We start from the raw sequence: 14,804 nt of genomic DNA, 5'->3' as shown, positions 1-14,804 counted from the left end.
GGGGCCCAAGGGTGGCAGAGCCCAGGTCCCCATGCTCACCCTCCCTCAGCCCTGCCTTCTCTGTGGATAAGGCCAGCCCAGTTGCTCCCTGGGCCCCTCATGATGCTTCTGACGTGGGGGAGGGGCGCCAGGACTCCTCAGCCTCCCTTCTGTTCCTCCTGGGGAGTGTGTGAGGTCCTCAACGAGGATGGCAGGGTGGGCTTGCCCCTTTCTGGAAAGCCTGGGCCACCCCCCCACTGCTGAAGGGGTGTTCTTAGGACACGGCCATGGCCCACAGTGGCCCAAGAGTGACTGCGGCACAGACACCCCGGGAGCCACGTTCTGAGGCTCTGGGAGGTGCAGGTGAGGTGGGGACCGGTGGGAGGACAGACGTCACACAGCTGGGAGGTTTTCTGCGAAAATAGTGGGAATATATTTGAAAAGACGAGTCACTATGACGTTTACAGTACAACCTCAGGGCCCCTCCGTGCCTGCTTTACGACACTCCAGAGGCAGGAGGCATTGTGAATGGCCCACAGCACCTTCCAGAGAGGCCATCTGGGCCTGATTTGGTCTCTTTCAAATATCAAAATAAAAACTTTTGACATATACATTGCACCCAAGATAAAAACTAAACAACAGAGCAAAACAAACCATGAGTCTTCAAGATACTTATGGAGAGAAGGAAGCTCTCCTGCCTTCTACCCACCTTCACAGACACGGCTGGCTCTGTGAGCGGACATGTGCGTCCTGGGCCTGGGTCAGTCCTCGCCCGAGGCCTCCTTGGCTGGGCAGCGCCTCAGCATCCCCGTCTGGCCACACAGACCTAGGGCTCACAGCCTGGCAGGGGAGGCAGGGAGAGAGTGCCACACGTGGGTGCCTGTGCCCTCCATGCAGCGGTGGGGGCCTCTCTGACCCCATCTGTCTCACCTGATCCCCTCATTAAAAAAAATCAAGGAAGCCTGTATTCACATTACAACACCAAAATAGCACCAGAAACTTCAGAGTAACATTGCAGATAGGCAGAGCCCAGAGCTCCGTACAGCAGGTGGGCTCCAGAGGCGGTCATGGAGGCTGGGGGGCACCGGGAGAACCCGTGGGAGCTGGCACAGGCGCTGTTTCTTCCCAGTTCCATATGGAAACCTGGTTCCCAGGATCAAGGTGCGCTAGAGATGGGCTTTTCTCTGGCAGCACAAACAGGCTAGCACGACCCTGTGGTCAGAGGGAGGAGGCCTGTTGTGCTCTTGGGGGACCAGGCGGCTCAGAACCAGCTCTTCTAAGTGGCGAGCACTGCCTTCCCCTACGTGGTTTCTAAGGTCACTTTGGAACTCCAGCAACAGCAGCAAGACTAAGGGGGAACCTGCCATCATCCCATGGCTGCCTCGACTTACTTCCCTGCTTCGTATGGGGAATGGGAGGCTGTGCAAATCTCCAATTATTGGCTTCTATGGTGTCGGTGCCTTGCCAAGAGGGTACAAGGCTGTGGGTCGGGGGGATAAGGTGCTGTCTCTTCAAGTACTTGGTACCAAGAAAGCAGCTGTGTGGTCTCAAAGGGGCTGCAGTGGCCCCGTCTTTCACCCGCAGCCTTCCAGCAAGAAAGGGCCACCCTGGGCCCTGTTCAAAGTGTCACAACCTCAGCTCTGACATCAAGGCACAAGAAGTCAAGTGGCCACAGAGTAAACCGTCTCAGGGAGCTGGAGCTGGCCACCCCCAGCTCTGCTCCCAGGCTCTTGCTCCTGTAAATTACTCAGAAGGATCTTTCTTTAAAGGGATTTTGAATCCAGTTAGTCTTTGCCCGAAGAGCTGGCTAAGGAGGTCACTCTGGGCCTCGGCGGTCTGGCGGGTGTGTGGCTCTGCAGGTTCAGCACCGCGGACAGCTCTGCCCCTCTTGGGGGGCCTGAGCAGGGGTCGCCCCTGGGGGAAGGCCTTGCCCAGTCTGTCCTTCCTGTGCACATGGCCCGGCTCTGCCTTCCGCTGCTCTGAGGGTGGTGGCCTGGGTTTGTTCTGGCTGTTGAGTTTGGGCTTGGCCGGGAGCACACGGCTGGGAGTTGCCTGCTTCCGAGGGGTCCGGGGGGGCTTGTCAGGGGCCGAGGGGGCTCTCCCGAAGCTCCCCACACTCTCAGTCCTGGCTGCCCCCGGGGCCTGGCTCTTTTTCCTCTTCATGCTGATTTCTCCCTTCTCCTTGGGACCCGGGCTCCCGTGGGGCCCCTGCTCACCAGCTTCCCTTGGCCCCTTGGTGCAGCTCTTGGCCTGGGCTCGAGGCAGGAGCCTGTCTGGTGCCGGGCTCTGGCTGGGGAAGCTAGGCTTGGCTGGGGTAGTGGCTGTCTCACTCTGGAGCTGCCCACTGGCTGGCTGGGGCTGGCTGCCACCGCCCGTCTTGGTGCCAGGGCGAGGGCTTCCACTGTCCTGGGGGCTGGGGCCTGGTTTGGCTTTGGGGGTGTCGGGCTTCATCCCGTTCTCTGTGCCACGGGCCAGCTCCCCAGGTGGCAGGCTCCCCACCGCCTTCCTTGGATGCACTGGGAACTTGGGCGCTTTGCTGGGGGTGGATGCTGCCGACCTGTCCATTGATGAGCTCTGGCAGCCCCCAGGCTTGGTGGCACTGCCCTTGTGGAAGGGGCCTCCAGGACCCCCCTCAGATGCCATGTGGCTTGAGGACACCTGCTTCTGTTTTGGAAGCAGGGTAGGATCTTGCTGGAAATGGTCAGGGGCACCTCTGCCTTGGGCAGCTGGGGCCCTGCGTTTCCCTGAGAACAGGAGGGGAGCCCTCTTTCCCTCTGCATCTTGGTCTCTGGCTCCTGGCCTCGGCACAGATGCCCCCAGTGGAAGAGCTTGCTGGAGAAGAGTCCCAGGGCTGCCTGCAGAAGCCTCATCCTCTGGCCTCTCTGGGGCTCTGTCTGGCTCGCAGTCCCCTCTGCCCTCAGCCAAGGCAGCTGGGTACGGAGACAGAGACGGCGGGGGACACTCCTGGTGGTCAGATGGCCGATCGCAACCCCTGATTGGGAGGGTCCCAGGGTCTGCAGGCCTCTCTAGGGTCTCGGGCCATCCCTTGGTTGTGCTGGGAGCCACCTCCGGGCAGAGCTGGAGCAGGGCTGGGAGGGACCCCTCGCTCAGGGTGGGGCTGTCCTCCTCGGGCCCGGGGGCACTGCCGGGCATGGCCACTTTACGCCGTTTGCTGGGCAGTGTGACCTCGAGGGCCCGGGACTTCTGCCCCGGTGCTCCAGGCCTCCGCACACCGCGGAACGTGAAGGGCTGCCGCTCTCTCCGGGGGTGCTTGTCCATGTGGCGGTCAAACTGCTCCTTCTTGGCAAAGGTGTAGTTGCAAGAGCTGCAGGCGAAGGACTTCTTGATGATGTGCATGACCGTGGCGCAGAGCTCGCAGGCGTAGAGTGGTGTGTGCTGCAGCTCCAGCGGCTCCCGCAGCCCGTGCGCCCCGCCCAGGTGCACCAGCAGCTCCCCGTGCTCGGAGTAGACCCGGGGGCACCGGGGGCACAGGAAGACGCGCTGTGGGCTGTGCACCGCCAGGTGGCGCTGCAGCTTGAAGGGCTTGGGGAAGCGCTTCCCGCAGTGGTGGCAGTCGCGGGAGGGGTCCTTGCAGGCCTGGTGCACCGGGACGGCTTGCAGGAGGGGCTCCCCGCCGGGCCAGGAGCCTGGGGACGGGATGGGAGTGGTCTTGGCGGGACCCGGGAGCAGGGTCGAGCCGCAGGCCCGAGCGGGCTTCTCGCAGGCTGCAGGGCTGCCCAGGTTGGCCAGTGTGTTGGCACAGATGCTGTCTGGTGTCACGGCCCTGTCTGGGTGGCTAGGGGTGCTGAACCAGCCAGGTTTCGCCCTCTGGCTCCTGCTGTCTTTCCCGGCCTCTCCCTCCGGCCCCGAGGAGTCTCCCGGGCTCCCGCCTGTCTTGCCGACGGAGTGCTTGTCCCTGTGGGGTTTGGGGGTGGCTTCCATGATGCCACTCAGAAGCTGAGCAATGGCACTGCTGCCCTGCAGGCCTCTGGGCAGGTCCCCCAGAGACCTCCGCGCCTGCCCCTTGCGGGCGAAGCGGGCGGCGTGCTCCCGCAGGTGCTCGTTGTACATCCAGATGTCGGGCACCTCCTTCAGGCACATGCCGCAGGCCCAGGGCCCCGCCTTGCTCTGCGCGTGTCTCTCTTGCAGGTGCCCCCGCAGCAGCTCCCGCGAACCGAATCTGCGCTCCACGCACATGTAGCAGGTGGGCGGTGGCGCGGGCATGTGTGCCAACTTGTGCAGGTCCAGCTCGCCCAGGCCGCGAAAGCGCTGGAAGCACACCCGGCACTTGTAGGAGGCCCGCTTGCCCTTGGTCAGCCGCCCTCGGCCCTGGGCCCTACCCGCCCCCGTGGCCGCCTCCGTCCTTCCGTTCTGTGGCCCCCGGGAGCTCGCCGTGGCCTCGAAGTCTAAGAAGCTGGTGGTTGGGAGACCTGTGGGGTCTTCAAAGGGTCTCAGAAAGCACAGGTCTCGCATCTGAAACTCGGAGCTCAGTGTCTCCCAGTCTGCGGTCCGGAGCGGCAGCAGGTGGCCATTCCCGGGCAGCCCACTGTCACAGCGTTCTCTCTCCAGGCTGGGGGGCTCGGGGCTCACGTCTCCAAGAGAAGAGGAGGCGTCATTGGCAGGGGCCGGTAGCTCTAGGCCTCTCCAAGCCGCCGGGACCATGTGCAGCTCGGGAATGGCCTCGGGCTGATCGTCCTCCGGGCAACGGGAGGGCAGCTGCTCTGCACTGGCTTCCTTGCCAGGCTCCAGGGCCCACAGGCTGAGGCCGGGGGCCCAGGGGTCAATGCCAGGCACCCGGCTGCTGAGGAACCCATCCAGGAGGAAGGACTCAGGCAGGCCTGCGGGGTCCTCGTCCTCCCATGGATCCTCATGGCACAGGCAGAGGGAGCCGGAGTCGCTGAGGTCCATGGGCAGGCAGGCTGGGCTGAGTGTGGGGCCCTCGTCCACGCTGGGCTGGGTGGGTAGCTGGGGCTCTGGCTTCTCACAGCGCTTCCCGTAGACGCGAGGGTTCCTCTTTCGGGTCAAGCGGCCGCCGGGAGGGAAGAGCTGGGAGAAGGAGACCTCGTCATCAAACAAGCTTGGAGGATCCTCGGCACTGGAGCCGGGGGCTTCAGGAGTGGGGCCCTCAGGCCCTGGGACTCCACCCTGGGTGTCTGGGTTCTCCGGGAGGCCCTGGAGGCAGCCGCTGGTGGTGCTGTCCACTGGATAGCTGGAAGTCTCGGGAAACCCAGGGGCACCCGAGGGGCTCGTGAGCTCCTCCCAGACGCCTTGCTCGGACCCGCTGCGGGCCCTGCTGCTGTCCTCCGCCGGCGTGCTCCCAGACGCTTTGCAAACACCCAATGCCTTGGTCTCTCTCGGTCTCCGGAGCCCCCTCGCCAAGGCTCCCTTCTGCCTAACTGACCGTTCCCCGAGAGCCGCACCGTCCATCCTCCCTGGACGCACCATCTGATCTCCAGGTAGCGTCTGGGCCCCAGGCTCCCCTGCGCACAGAGCCTCCAGGTCAGTCCCCGCAGCACCCTCCATCACCCTAGGCCCAGGCGTGGTCCAGCGAGGCGGCTGCTCCTTGTCAGCCTCAGGCCGTCCTTCCACAGGGAGGCCGTGGCTAGAGGGGGCGGTGGAGCTGGCTGCTGCGTGAGATGGTCTGGGGCCGCGCCCATCTGAACTCACTTCAGCAGAGACTGGAGGAGCGCTGTCCTCCCAGAGCCTTCTCCCTCTCAGCTTTCCTGCTTTCTTACTCGACTTCCCCTTGGAGTGGCTGGCGGAGTCCGCCATGGGCTCTCCACGTCGCCTCCGGCCCTCTCTTTTCTCTGCCTGTTTGGGATGGAGCTCATCTTCCCTGACCTGGTCTGGTCTTGGCTTGGAGGCTGGAGCTTTCACGTCCACCCCATGCTCAGCGGGGCTTGGCGGGTGCTGCTGCTGGCTGTGTGCGGAGCTGGGTGTCCTTAGAACCTCCTTCAGGCCCCGGGCGGTGTGGCCGGAGTACCCCCGAGAGTGGTTTGGTCTCTCCTTCCCAGGTGCCTTGCAGCTCTTCTTCCTGGGGGGCTGGCACTTCTGGGTTGGGGGTCCCGGAGGCTGCTGAGCAGGCAGGGCCGCTGGGCTCGGCTGTGGGGACGCTCCCGGGCGTGGCCGGTGCTTCCTGGCCTTGTGCCGGCTCAGGCCCGGCCGGGAGCGGAAGGAAGCTGTGCAGACCTCACAGGTCACAGGCCCGAGCGCAGCCTGGCCGTTCTCTGTAGACACTGGCTTCTTTTTATAGCGATGAGGCCCCTGTTTGAGGTCTTGGGGACCGAGGGGGTCCCCCTGGGAAGTCTGGTGGGAGGCATTTCTGTGGCTTTTGGGGGAGTCCGACTGGAAGTCACTTGCTGTGCTGCTTGGAGCTGTGGTTACGCCCAAGCAGAGCCCTGTGGAAGGGCAGGTAACACTGGGCACTGTGGCACCACCAGAGTGCCCAGCCTCAGGGGTCCCTGGGTGCTCTGGCCCCTTGCTGCTGGTCCCCGCCTCACCTTCCAGGCAGGTGGGGGAGTCCGACCTTGCACCCGGTGGCGTGGGAGGCACAGTGGGCACAGCTGTGACAGCGTGGGCTTCCCTGTGGCTGAGGTGGGCAGCGTTGCTTGGAGAATCTGAGTAGCCGCTGGGCATCCTGTCAGAATTGGTGTGGGATGGGGCTCCCCTGCTTTGGGGTTCCAGCCCTGGGGGTCCTCTGCCTGCCTGTGGCACATCTTTGTTGAGAGTGTTGGACAGGTCAGCAGCCCTCAAGGCCATGGTGGGGGAGACAGCCCCTGCCAGCGGGGGAGAGGTGGCTCGGCCAGGAGACTCCCACAGCTTCCCTTTTCTGGAATCCTCTGGAATTCTTAAAGTGCTGTCTTCGGGGCTGCCCCTGCCCTGAGTGTAGGCTACGGCACTAATTGAGCCAGGACACTGGGAGGAAGCGTCTTCCAGGGGGCTGTCCTTTCCCTGGAGGATGCAGTGGGCCAAGGCTCCCTTAGGATCACACGGGCTTGTGGTCAAAGGTGGGGGAGCTGCTGGGGGATCCCCAGCCCCAGTATCTGTGTGGGCTGGAATAGCATCTGCCTCTTCCAGAGGTGCCTGGGCAGGAGAATAGGCTGGCGGGTGCTGGGGGCTGGGAGGGTCCCTGCAGGATGGAGATGCTGGCAGCTGCCCCCTCAGCCCACCTTGGGCTCTGGTGGCACTGGAGGGAGAGGTGGGTGGGTCTTCATGGGGCAGGGGCCCGAGGTTGCAGGGCATAGGGGTGGCTGAAGAAGATGGTGAGGGGGCGCAGGCGGCCAGGTCCCCGATGGAGGGTGCTGGACTCTCCCCTGTGGCCAGCAACGGCTTGTTCAGGACCAGGCTGGACGCCCTCTGTAGAGCCCAGCCTTCGGGTGCATTTTGGGTGTCGGCTGCTGTCAAGGCGAGCGTCAGGGACTCCCTATCCGGGGACAGGAGGCTTGGGCGGTGCGGGGCCTCGCCCTGAAGGCTCATGGCTGCCCTAACTCCCTCGCATTTCTCTAGCAGGACTGCACCTGTGGCAGGCCTGGCCAGTGCTGTTTTGGGACTGGCATTGACAGAGGAGAGGTTACCCGCCCCCCCTGGGCTCCCTCCGTTCACTGACTGAAGCCGGCTGGCTCTGCCTTGGACCTGGGTTTTCTCAGCTTGGCCAAGAAAGCCTTGATGTCCATCTGCCTCCAGCCCCAGCTGATGTCCGGCCACTGTGGGGAGAGCTGTCACCTCCACACCCTCCAGAGGGCCCAGGGCGGGGCCACAGGCCACCCTCCCTCCTTTCACAGTGCCCCCTTCCAGATCTGAGGGGTTCCCTTGAGGAGGGCTCTGGGCAGCAGGTGCTGGCTCTTGCAAGGCTGGGATGCCATCTTTACTCTCAGCTGCTCCAGGCCCCAGGATGGAGAGCTGACGTAGGGGGCTTGAGGCTGGGTCCTGGGACCTCCTGCCGGGACGTGTGTCAGACACACAGGCGGGACTTGGCACAGGGACAAACCAAGCCCTCCTGCCCTGGGGGGTGGTCATCGAGGAGGCCCCCGCCGGTGCAAACGAATGACCCTCCAAGCCAGGCCTCCCTGATGCGGGGTAGAGGCGCCTGCCTGCTCTGCCTGCAGAATGTCCCTGGGCAGCATGGCTCTGACTGGCATCAAAAGGCCAAGTGGCATCCAGCGGTGGGGCCCTGTCACCCTGAAATGCCAAGTCAGGGGCCAGATGGACTGTAGGGCTGCCGAAGGCTTGCAGAGCTGGGACCTCTGGGCGGGGCCCGTCTTCGGTGCCGGGTCCTGGGAAAAGCCATCCTCTCTGTTCACAGGGAAGCGGCCGCAGGGTGTCTTCACTTTCTTGTGAGCTGGTGACCTCCTTATTTTTAGGAAACGAAAGCTCCTGGTCAGGGTTGTTCTTTGCTAAACTCCTGGCATCCAGTGGTGGCCCTGGCTGCTTGCTGGGCTCAGGCAAGCAGACACCTTGGGGGGCCCTACTGTCCCCTCCAGGCAAGCAGATATCTTGGGGGGCCCCGCTGTCCCCTCCAGGCAAGCAGACATCTTGGGGGGCCCCGCTGTCCCCTTCAGGCAAGCAGACATCTTGGGGGACCCTGCTGTCCTCTCCAGGCAAGCAAACATCTTGGGGGGCCCCGCTGTCCCCTCTAGGCAAGCAGACATCTTGGGGGGCCCCACTGTCCCCTTCAGATAAGCAGACATCTTGGGGGGCCCCTTTGTCTCCTCCAGGCAAGGAGACATCTTGGGGGGCCCCGCTGTCCCCTCCAGGCAAGCAGACATCTTGGGAGGCCCCACTGTCCCCTTCAGGTAAGCAGACATCTTGAGGGGCCCGGCTGTCCCCTTCTGCCTGGTGGAGTCCAGTCTTGGAGACTCTGGCTTTCTGCACCAGCTGAAAATGGAAGCTGGCTCCCGTGGGGCTGAAAGGAGATCCAGAAACCAGGTCTTCTTGGGCGCAGGGGAGAGGGGCTGTTTTTCCTGGGTGGAAGGAAGCTGGGCAGGGCCATGTCGCCGTGGGCCTTTGCTGAACCCCTTCCATGGTGGCCACAGCTGGTCCTGCACCCTCCCGAGGTGCAGTGGATTCCCCAGTGACTGTGACGTCAGCCGCCGAGAGTGTGTCCTTGTGGGGCATGGTGGCCTGGCAGGTGGGCAGCGGGGAGGGTGCCTCTGTGCCCGTGCTCGGCTCCACCCTGCCCCCAGACTCAGCTTCTCCGAGCTCTCTTGGGGCCCCAGGTGTGTCTTTGCTCCTTTGCAGTTGACTTTCTAATTCGGTGACCAATTTCTGGATCTCCAGTTCGTCCTCAGACAGGTGGCTCATAAGAGCAACGCTACATCCACTTCCCTTCCCAGGCAAAGCTGGGGCGCCGGGGGCTGCTGTCTGTTCAGGGGGACACGTCTTATTGAGCACCTTTCCCCCTGAGGGATCAGGAAAATGGTCGGGCAGCATCGGGGGTACTTCTTCAAGCAGCAAAAAAGTGGGGAACGGTGGGTCTGATGGGGGCTGCTTTTGGGGAGGGTCAGCACATGTGAATGGCACCTGGGGGCCCCTGTCTGCAGACAGGCTGCCGTAGAGGGGTGGGTCGAATCTGTCCAGCTGCAGTCCTGGAAAAAGGGACGTGGACTCCAAGGTCAGTGGCGACGTGGCTCTCTCTGGGTCCATTCCAGCCGTGCCGGGGAGGCTCTTAGGCAGCAGTGGCTCAAGGGAGCCAGCATCCTCGCCGTCCCGGCAAAGGCAGGAGCTGCTGGCCGGTGGGGCGTCCATGGCTGAGGGCTTGGGGTGCAGGTCTTCCAGGAAACAGCCAGCCAGGTCTTTAGGTCCAAGGAACAACTCACCATGGGGGCTGCCGTAGGCCTGAGGCCCCTTTTTGGCAACTGGAACCCCCATGGGGTCTCCGTTAAAACCAGCAGGGTCACAGCCAAAACTGGAGATCTTTGAAGACAGAATGCTGGGTCTGGGGTAGGCAGTACTCGAGGGGATAGCCGTGGGTGCCAGAAATTCTGCAGGATGGTGGGCAGGGGGTTCTTCTCTGTTGTGGCAGATGGGGGCCTTTGTGCACCCAGGGCCATCCAGCAGGCTGCCCACGCCTGGCGCTGGTGCACTCCTGTGAGATGCCACGGTGGCGTGGGGTGCCACGTGGTCGAGGCTTCCCGTGTCCTGTGTGCTGGGCTGCAGCTGCTCTGGAGTCCGGAGGCTGGGGCTTCCTTCCACACAGCTGGCTGGAGAAGAACTCAAAACCCCTGTGAGTTCTGAGGTGTCCACGGGTGACCCTTTGACAATTTCAGGCTCCTCGGCCTCCCGGGGGAAGTCCAGAGGTGGGTGGTTTTCCTCGGGGGTCTGGGTGTTGGTGGGGACCTGCAGGGGATCCTTGGGGGCCAGTGAGGGGCCATCAGCACACTTGGGGCCTCTCTCCCTGGCAGCCGCTCCGGCCTCCAGGCTTTGCGGTGGGCCGTGGGCCTCGGAGCTCCTGCTGGGGTCTGGGCAAGGCCTGCCTGGCTCCTCGGGGTTGTGGGGGGCTCTGTCCCTGCCGGCTTCCTGCCTCACTGCCTTCCTGTGCTTCCGCTGCTCTCCGGGACCCTGGGTCAAGTCCACTTCCTGCCTCTTCTCACCTCGGCACCTCCGGCCTCTGAGGCCAGGACCCCGCTGCGGAGGAGGCTGGTCCTCCTCGGACTCAGAGGCGTAGTCGTACTCCTGGAGCCTGCGGTCCCCGGCACGGGCCTGGGGCCTCTTGGCCGCCAGGGACCCCCGCCTGCCCACATGCCGCCCCAGCCGCTGGTAGTGCTTGTTCTTCTGCTGCACGATCTTCAGGATGAGCTCCTTGCCCCAGGCGCCGTCCCGAGCCTTCCTCCTCCTGGAGTCCTTCCTGGGGGGCAGTCGGAGGCGTGGGGAGCTCCTGGTCTCCTCAGGGAGGGTGGCGGCTCTCCGGACCTGGGGCATGGGGTCTGCATGGCTCTCGGGGGCCTGCGTTCTAAGGTCCCGGGGACAGGGTGGGGGCCGCTGCCCATGACTGCCCTTCCTCCTCCTGGGCCTCAGGGCGGCTCTGCCACCCCCACCCAGCCTCTCTGCTGCACTGGTGTCCAGATCCTTCTGGAACAGCTTCAACTGCTTCCCTCTTCTCTGCTGCCTGCCCTGGCTGGGCGCGTCCACCTCCGTGGGGGCCAGACCCAGGGAACGTGTTTTGGGCCTGCCTCGGGCTGGGCAGCCTCTGTCCCCAGGGCGGGGAGCTTGGGGGTCTGGTGTGGCTGTTGGGAGTGGGGGTGGAGCTTTGTTCTCCAGAATCACCCCCGCCTTCGTCTTAGGGGGCTGCCCAGTGCTGGGACCTCTAGGGCCGGAAGGCTCCTCGTCTGTGAAGACGTCGATGAAGCTGCTGTCGATCTCGGGGTTGTCTGAATGGTACTCCATGCCGTTGAGCGCCTCGGTGATGAGGCTGTCCAGCTTGGCGTCATCCTCCATGTCCAGGTCCGAGGCAGGGAGCGGGAAGGGGGTGGCGGCCAGGCTGGGTAAGAAGCCCGTTCTCAGGGGGTCGTCTTTGCCCTCGGCCTGGACATCCTCAGCTGGCAGGAAGGCCTTCGAGTGGTTGAGCATGTCGGGATGTGCGTCGGCGGGGACTCTGTGGGCAGTGGTGGGCGAGGGGAGCCCAGGGGGACCTGGGGAACGCTGGTGGCCATCCTTGGCCCTGGCCAGGAGCAGGCCGCAGAACTGCCGGTGTGCCAGGAAGGCTGCCAGGCTGCTGTAGTTGCGGTCACACTGTCTGCAGGTCAGCAGCACATCCAGCTGGTCCAGGCTGGCGCTGCTGAGGGAGAAGTGCTGTGCGGGGTACAGTGGTGGCACGCGGGGGAAACCCTGAAGCCCTCCCCGGCCCACCTCGGGGCCCTCGTGGTGGAATGGGGTCTCCTCCAGGCACTGGAAGGTACCCTCAGCTCCCAGCCCATCTGCAGGGAAAGGGAAAGCCTTGGCCGGCTCTGGCTGGTAGTGGGTGGGGAGGGAGTGGGGCGGCTCCGGGGATGGGAAGGGGCTGCCCGTCTCCTGGGGGTGAGTGGGTGGGTGGAAGAAGGCCGAGGGCCCGCGTGGGCCGGGGAGCTGGCTCTCCTCTGAGCTGGGGTTGGCCGGGCTGCTGGACATCGGTGACAGTGAAGAGCACGTGCTGCCGGCCGTGTTGGTGGCCGGTGACGGCAGTGGGGACTCGCTGGGGGAGGCTCCCACCACCCTGGGTGGGGGCAGGCTGGGTGTGCCATGGGGTGAAACCTGGGGCTGGGCCACCCCGAAGAACAGGGGCTGGGCTCCGGGGTCTGTCAGCCCATTGTAGGCGAACAGCACCGGGGAGGCGTCCGGGCCACTTCTCACGGCTGCCAGCTGCTCCCCGGGTCCCGGTGTCTTGCCAGCAGTGCTCAGGGCTCTGTGGCTGTCCTCCTGCCACTCAGGGGCCCCCGCAGGGAAAAGCAGCTGGCTGGGCATCTCCATTCCGTGGGGGCTTGGCCTGGCGGTCGGGAGCGCCTGGGGCCATGGCAAGGGTGCACTCTGGGGGAGCCGGAGCCGCTGGCCTGGCCTGGGCTGGCCATTGAAGAAGGCACTCCTGGTGGCAGCCAGGGTGCCCTTGGCAGCTGTGGGGTAAGGGGCTGCTGTGGGGTCCCACAGCTGGGGCAGCCTGGGGGGTGCGCAACCTGGGGAGGCCAGCTCAGTGTCCAGAGGCCCTGGGCTGGTGTCCACCCGGCTGGCTCCGTACGCCTGCCCTGGGAAGCGCCTCTGGGGCAGGGAGCTAGGGGGTTCCCTTGGGCTCCCCAGCCCATCCTGGGCTGAACGTGGTCTTTCAGGAAGGATTTTGGTCAGGCTCTTGTGCAAACTGTCGGAGAAGGGTCTCGGGGCCAAGGGAGCAGCTCCAGGCGGAGACAGGGCACCACTGAGGTTGCTGTGGGGGTTGACGCCACCTGGCTGGCCCTGGTAGCAGGAGAGGGGTGAGGGTGCAGACTGGGTGGGCAGGGGGTAGGCTGGGCCGGCACCCACGGCCTCTTCCGGCCATGCTCCCCGGGGCTGGTGGCAGGCAAACAGCAGCGGCCCGTCGGTGAATGCGTGGCCGGCCGCGTTCGCAGGGAAGGGTTTAGCACCAGCCCCGTGCAGGGCTGGGAAGGGGAACTGGAAGGGAGCGCCCGCGGGGCTGTCGCCGGGCCTGCTGCCTGTGGGGATGGGCTCCGACTCGGCAGGGGGAGCCCTGAAATTAGCACCTGGGAAGCTATTCTCAGCAGTGGGAGGCCAGGAGTCGGCCCCACTGGCCTGGAATTCAGGATAGGGGCTGGGCTGGAGGGGGCTGGTGCCCCTGCTCTGGGGGGGCCCTGTGGCTGGGGGCCTGGGGGTGGCACTCGGTGAGGTATAGTTGGTGGAGGTAAAGCTGGAGGGTGTCTCCTGAAAGCAGCTGTGGAAGCCGAGCTCTTCAGCAGTGGGCTGGGCCTCGGTCCTCGAGAGGCCGGGCCTGAGGGGAGCTCCCGTCCCAGGGCCCCGGGGGGCCTCCGCCTCTGGGGGCTGGGCAGCCTCCAGCGGTGGGTTCTCAGGCATCTGGTCCAGGGTGGCCTTGGCTCTCGAGCTGGCGATGCTCAGACTATAGTGCTTTGGGGGGCTGCCATCTGCCTTGCCCACCAGTCTTGAGGGAGCCTGCAAGGGGCTCCTCCCTGGTGGGGTCTGGGGGCCGCCCCCCTTCCTGGGAGTGCTGCTCAGGGCCTGGCCTCTTAGGGGTGGGGGCTGGGGCTCCCCATCACTGGCCTGCCTTGGCTGCGCCTCAGGGAGCTCCATGGACTGGGCCCGGCTGCCAACCTCCCTGGCACCCTTGGTAGTCCTGCCGGCTGGGCTGTGGTCCTCCAGTGGGGCCTGGGAGGGGCGTCCCAGGCTGCTGGCAACGTGGCAGGGCTGCAGGTCTCCTGTCATGGTGGGGGCTGGCGCTCCTCGGGGCCGTTCCCCTGGCATGGCCCCTCCGTCCTGGTGCTAGGGGTATGCAGCTGTCCGAGGGGCGCCCCGGGGAGTGGGCTGGACAGCCATCCTCAGCCCTCGGAGGGTCCCAGGGAAGCCTGTGCTCATGGTCCTGAGTGGAGCCTGAAAGGAAAGGTGAGGGGTGAGCCGGGCGGAGGGGTGGGTGGCCCCGTCTGGGCAGGGAGCTCTATGGGCTTCCTGGCTTTCCAGGCAGGAATGGCTGAGCCGGACGCAGTAGAGGTGGGGTGTGCGCATCACAGAGGCTCCCAGCCTAGAAGGGATGTTCAGCTCAGCCCCTAGGAGAAGCAGGCAGGGAGAGGGCGTCCCACCAGATGGAGCAGCCACCCTTCCTGTGTCAGGGAGAAGAGGGCTGGTGGGGGGCGGGGGGGGCGAGCGGAGGGAGAAAGGGAGGGAGGGAGTGGGGTGAGGGGTGAGAATGCCTCAGGGCATCCATCAGCGGGCTGTGGAGAGGACAGGCCCCTCCTCCCGACCTGCAGATGCTCCCCAGGGAGGGTCCCGGGAGTGTCTAGGAGGGCCCACCAGGTGGGTGCCTGCACCTGCCATGGGGAGGGCCTGGCGGCCGGAGGCAGGGGATGAGGCAGTAGGGAGGAGGGGCCTGTCCGATTTGGGCCTAGGTCTCCAGGGCGGGCAAGGCTCCAGCCTGTAAGCACCACACCACAGCACGAAGAAGAGTCATGGTGGGTGGGGGTCCCGGGGGTCCCTTCCTCCTCTGCCACCTCCACTGAGGGGCCTCCTGTCCCATGACCCTGGGAGGAGGGTCCCTTTCCCTCTTCTTGGCTCCAATGCCAGGGAACAAAGGCCTGGGGGTCCTTGGGGCAGGACTCATGGGTGAGGTTTGTTGAATGAATAAATGATGCCGACAGCAGCAA

At 65.0% G+C, this 14,804-nt stretch overlaps 1 protein-coding gene across 1 annotated transcript in view; it reads right to left on the bottom strand.

Annotated features, from left to right (window-relative positions):
- Positions 1-203: 203 nt before the first annotated feature.
- The window catches only part of ZNF469 (zinc finger protein 469), a 55,801-nt gene continuing 41,200 nt past the window's right edge, over positions 204-14,804 (bottom strand). The window contains exon 3 of the mRNA XM_074401249.1: positions 204-14,037. Within this exon, the coding sequence (XP_074257350.1) occupies positions 1,723-13,911 (12,189 nt within the window). The 5' untranslated portion in view covers positions 13,912-14,037 and the 3' untranslated portion in view covers positions 204-1,722. The remainder of the gene's footprint in view (positions 14,038-14,804) is intronic.

Source organism: Saimiri boliviensis, chromosome 1 (genome assembly GCF_048565385.1).
Source record: "Saimiri boliviensis isolate mSaiBol1 chromosome 1, mSaiBol1.pri, whole genome shotgun sequence".
Classification (NCBI taxonomy): Eukaryota; Metazoa; Chordata; class Mammalia; order Primates; family Cebidae; genus Saimiri; species Saimiri boliviensis.
Note: the sequence above shows the minus strand (reverse complement) of the source record. Positions and strands in the feature narration are given on the sequence as shown.